Raw genomic sequence first — 5582 nt, forward strand, 5'->3', positions numbered from 1 at the left:
TGGCTACCATATAATAGCCTATATATGGCATTTAATTCATTTATGAAAGAAAAAAAGTGTAATAAAAAACTCAACTGTATTGTAAGTGCATGGTTATTGATAAATGTAAGGTAAAATGTGGTAACATTTTATTTTAAGGTGTCCTAGTTACAGGTTACATGTACTTACTATTATAATAACAATAAATGATGCATAACTACATGCAAGTAACCCAAAGCCAAACCCTAATCCTAACCATATAGCAAGTATATGTTAAGTAATATTACTCCGAACATAAATGTATAATTAACACTGTAACAAGGACCCCTTAAAATAAAGTGTAACCTAAAATGTGATCCTTTCATATAACAAAAAATGGATTTAAACTCTCTTCTGGTGCTTATGGCACCCGTAGATAGCCTATACATGTTCATAAACTGCAGTTCATAAGAGTTAACCAATAACACCTTAATTCCTCTTTAATAACACTTCAGACAAGAATAAAAGTTAGTGTTCTAAAAGCATAAACAAATGTGATATATTCAGTTTCATCAATCTGATTACAAAAAAAATGGGGTATTATTCGGTTTCCCACACACGTCTTGACCAGATAGAATAGTTATGGTCCTATTAATTCAGATTTTCCATGTGGATTTCATTCCAACTGAGTGGAACAATTCAACCTAAATGCATAGCCAGGGGCGGATTTAGTGAATTGGGGGCCCCAGGTAAAATATAGGAATGGGGCCCGATACATTTGCACATGTTACACATTAGGGTTTTCTTAGATCAACCTTGAGGTTCCTTTTTTTGTTGTTTGTTTGTTCAGTTTTTTTTTTAAGTAACGACCAGCGGCAGACAGTGAATTGATCATAGCCTATATGTTTGATCAATTTAGCCTTTTCAAATCATCATGACTTGCCTAAAATAAAATCTATATACTGTATAAAACAGTTCAAGTATATCACAATGCTAGTTTAAATGTTTAACCTAGATAAATATGCGCTGTTAGACGCATATCCAATCGTTTGCGGAGGAGTGGAAGCGCGCTCTGCAAGACACGGAGGCGCCAGTGCGATCACTTGCATTTTTTTCTAACAGTGGAAACAACTTAAAATACGCAGTCATTTTTGCTCGTAAGAGTAATACATCATTCTAAACAGTAAAGCATAGTCTATTCCTAACAAAACATACATAGTTTTTATATAGCATAATTCACATGCATCTCTTTTATTGTGATTTGAGTTTTTTTTGTCTGCCTGCCCCATTATGTTAAAGTATTGTCACAATGCATAACTTTGCACAACATTTGATCTAGTATTTCACATTGACACATTAAAAAAAATAATACATTTAAAAAAAATGTCAGATGCTTTAGATGACAGGGGACTTCTTGCTCCAGGTAGGGGAGTCTAAACAACAAATGTCCAAAACACAATGAAGAATAATTTCCAAAACACTTTATCTTTTTTCTCTCTAGAACCATACATATCAAATGACAATCATATGAATGCAGTGGAATGAATATGTACCGAACCCATCAAATGGTAGCAGCAAGTCATTTACCTTTAAGGAACTGAAACAAAATATTTTTGTAAGCTTAGTTGTTTTGTGGCATTTAAACAAATAAGGGAAACAAAAATCATATAAAATTAATTTAGTGGGTCAAATGTTTATTAATCTCTATATTTTCAAATGTAAGGGTGTTTAAGTTGGCAAATTACAACTTAATTCTACAAATTCTAGTAAAGATATAAAACTGAATGGATAATAACTTTTTTTAAATGGAGTGGTTCAATAAAATCTAGTCATTCAGGCTACTACTGGAATCATGAAAAATGACTTGGGTTATTACTCCTTACAGGTTAAACAGAAATAAACAAACCAAAAAAAAAAAAAAAAAAAACGCACACACATTTGAAGTTTCTTAAATCAGTCATCCTCCCTGAGCAGTCTCTCACATACATAAATACACAATCTCCGAGCCACATTCACATGCTAAGGACTGTAAAATATAGGGATCTGTGTGACCAGGACACCACAGTAAAAGAACCTTAGGTCATCTGAGATTCAGCAAGAATAAATATGTCCAAAAATCTTTGCCGACCCCATGTGAGGTTGTTTTTTATGATAGGATTTTATGATCAGACCAACATGGTCTTATGTGCTGTCTGACACTGGACGCAGTGACTGGCTTGGCCTTCATATTAGGACATACTTAGGTATCATGTACGTCTTGTCTTTGGCCTTTTTGATTGGCGTTTGGCTTCATCCACCGGGAGTCCATCCCCACTTGCCTGAGCGAGTCCTCGAACTCCCTGGATCTGGCTGACCAGCTGCAGAAGAAGTGGGATCACCTGGGAACGACACAAATCTATATACTGTATAAAACATCTACATCTACATAATGTAGACATCAACATCTACATAATGTTATATGAACAGCAGCTATTGTAACTGTCAAGAATGTCAAGCTTTTTTTTAACGATTCTGAAAGAAAAAGAAACTGGTACCCGCTCATGATTATAGACAGCAAGCAACAGCAGTAATGTGAGAGGAAGGGCGATGAAAGATCCCTGGGCAACATCTTGATCTGGTATTCTCCTCTGTGGAAAGTCAAACAAATTAAATCTAAGAGCTTGGGCTTTAAAAGACAATAAGTAATAATCGGTAATATTTTTTATGTATTCAACTACACTGACACTATCGACTAGGGATGTTCATTTCGGTTACTTTTCCTAACTGACGCTCGTTATCCGATTGTTAACCGAAAAAATTATTTTAAATTAGAATTGAATTAAATTAGAAAGGATAAGTGTCTGTGACCTGTTAAAAAATACTAACATTTGCTTCCTGGGAATTAATTTTACATGCGCAAAAAGCAGCAAACCACAGAACATGAGGATTCACATGGTCATCATATCACTTCACACATCTGCAGCGCTTCTGCGAGCGGAGAAAAACAAAGCTAGACTATATACATATATAAATAAAACGAATAAATAGGCCTATACACTTACACTTTTACACTACACACTTTTTACTTAAATAATATATTAAGAAAATGAATCAGTTCATTTTTGTGCTGCCCGAAAGGAAACAGACGGCAGAAAGCGGCATCCTATTTTTCTTTAGGTTTATTTTTCAAAAGCACAAAGATTTGTTTTTATTGACATTTCGCATCAGCATTAGGCCTATTTCTGAATGAAATATTAAAATGCGACATTTTTTTCCTCCTAAAAAACATTTTTTATACGTGTAGTGTATTTTAACCATGCAGCAAACCTTTTAATAAAAAAGTATAAATAATTAAATGACTTTTTAAACCGTTTAACTGATTCGGTCAAAATTCTTATGGTTGATTAACCGGTTAAAATGAACATCCCTACTATTGACAAGTTTTAAACTAAATTGAACTGGATAATGATACTGTTGCTTTCTGTAGAGCTGAATTGAACTTGTTTAATAATTGATGAACTTGGCACCACTGACACTGTTGTTGAAATGAATCGACGCTGAACCAACTTGAGCTGAATAATGACACCAGTGTCTTTGGTGTTGTCTGATATGCTTACAACTGTTAATTGATGAATTCTGCAACATTAACACTGCACACATGCTGTCACAATCTGTATTGTAGGAAGTGCTATATAAACACGTGACGACTTGAGAATATCATAACTTCGTCATAACATTTCATAAAAGTCACGCTAACGGACAGCTTTTGGAATACAGAATTTAGATCCTTTTTACACCAAATGTCAAGCTAATCGCAGATAAATTATCTATTCACACAAAAATGTGTCCATTGGACAAAGAAAAAAAAAAGTTTTGTGTGACAAGGTTTTTACCTTAGGGTTAAAGGTTAGTGTTACATGTTTGTGGTAACCAGAAGACGTGAACGAGACTTGTGGGAGTTTGTAGTCATACTGGGAGTGAGAGAGTGATGTGTCTAGCATCAGCACATAGCTCTGCAAGAAGACAATAAAATGAAAATAATAAATAAAATGTCTCACCACCCATTTTTAAGATGTACTTAAAAATCAAAGTACGGGCAGATTAATATGAATATTGTAAAACATAATAAAAATAGGAGTCGCTTAGAGGAATAAAAGTACCTCTCCTTCACGTGGCAGGGGGGCAAAGTGGAAGAACAGGGACTGGCCAAGAGACACACTCTGAAAGGGATTGTCAGGGTTGTCCCTCTTATACAGCTTCACCTTTAGAGACGGAGGAACAACAATGACTTCAAGATTTGATCAAATGAGAGAAACCATTTTAAAACAGTATTTAAATGACTGCGACTACCCAGAGAGTGGGAAGATGCTCAGGGGAAGTGATGACATTGCCACTCAGATCAAACTGATTGATCTGTCTGAAGGCGATTATGTTTATTCCTTCAATATCAGTGCTGCCCACCTAAAACCATCAAAAAATAAACGCATGAATGGAAACTTCAAATAAAATGTGTTAAAATAGGCAAATAAAACTTCAATGCTCACCTCAATGGTTTTGTGTGGCGGTAATGCTCTCTCAATGTGATCAGTTCCTTCTCCTCTCAGCTGAATGTTGTAGTTACACCCAGGCTGACATTGACATGAAGGAAAGGCAAGTTTTGTTTAGAATTGTAAAATGTATGTTCTTGTGAACTTTTGTCAGTCATACTGTTTGTCTAAACAGTTTTCTCCAATAAAGACTTACCCGCAAGCCTCTGAGTCTAAAGCGGCCCTCTTCGTCAGTAACCGTGTCCTCACTGTACACGCCACACTCTCCCTGCCCCACTGCCTCCACAGCGACACCCTGCTCCGCATCGCCTCCTATTGACTGCACTGTTCCATAGCAGCTGATACATGTTGAAATGCACAATTAGAATATTTACACCACAACTGACAGGGCATATTTTGTAAAATGTTCAATACGTACACAGATTTCTTTTTAAATAAATTCTTCAAAAATGACAGTAAATATATTATATAATGTTACAAAAATTGATATTTCAAATGAATGTTTTTTTAAACTTAGTATAAAAATAAAAATAAATCCTGAAAAAAAAAGTATCATGTTTTCTATAAAAAGGACTGTGTGACACTGAAGACTAGAGTAAAATTCAGCTCTGCCATCACAGGAATAAATTTAAATATATTGAGAAAAAAAAAAAAAAAAATGAAATCAAGTAATTAAAAAAAATATGACTGATTTACTGTATTTGTGATCAATTCAATTCAGCTTTTGTGTACTAAGGGACTTAGTGTACATACTGTATGCATGTATTACCTAACTTTTATACTAAGCATTTTAACTGGCAGTGCATATTCTAACATGCTGTGTGTTGCTGACCTGTAAGCTGTTTTGAAGCCAGTGATGGGAATATGGAGGACCTGTCCTTCTTCTAATGTGATCATTTGTGCTGAGGGCTCAAAGCGGAACTCCTTCATCATGGGCTTGAAATAGTACTGGCCAGGACTCTGAGATGGAGGGAGTAGAAATGAAGACAATCTCTATGTACATCATTTTAACAGTGCCTGCTGTTTGTACTCATTATACAGGTGCATCTCAATAAATTAGAATGTCGTGGAAAAGTTCATTTCAGTAATTCAACTCAA

At 35.0% G+C, this 5582-nt stretch overlaps 1 protein-coding gene across 1 annotated transcript in view; it reads right to left on the bottom strand.

Annotated features, from left to right (window-relative positions):
• Nucleotides 1-1486: 1486 nt before the first annotated feature.
• The window catches only part of LOC107586361 (nodal modulator 1-like), a 17657-nt gene continuing 13561 nt past the window's right edge, over nucleotides 1487-5582 (bottom strand). Inside the window, 8 exon segments of the mRNA XM_016273682.1 lie at nucleotides 1487-2336; nucleotides 2493-2585; nucleotides 3831-3950; nucleotides 4098-4199; nucleotides 4288-4398; nucleotides 4482-4565; nucleotides 4681-4822; nucleotides 5317-5444. Coding sequence (XP_016129168.1) covers nucleotides 2205-2336; nucleotides 2493-2585; nucleotides 3831-3950; nucleotides 4098-4199; nucleotides 4288-4398; nucleotides 4482-4565; nucleotides 4681-4822; nucleotides 5317-5444 — 912 coding nt within the window. The 3' untranslated portion in view covers nucleotides 1487-2204.

The sequence above is a fragment of the Sinocyclocheilus grahami genome, unplaced genomic scaffold (genome assembly GCF_001515645.1).
Source record: "Sinocyclocheilus grahami isolate Dianchi unplaced genomic scaffold, SAMN03320097.WGS_v1.1 scaffold80.1, whole genome shotgun sequence".
NCBI lineage: Eukaryota > Metazoa > Chordata > Actinopteri > Cypriniformes > Cyprinidae > Sinocyclocheilus > Sinocyclocheilus grahami.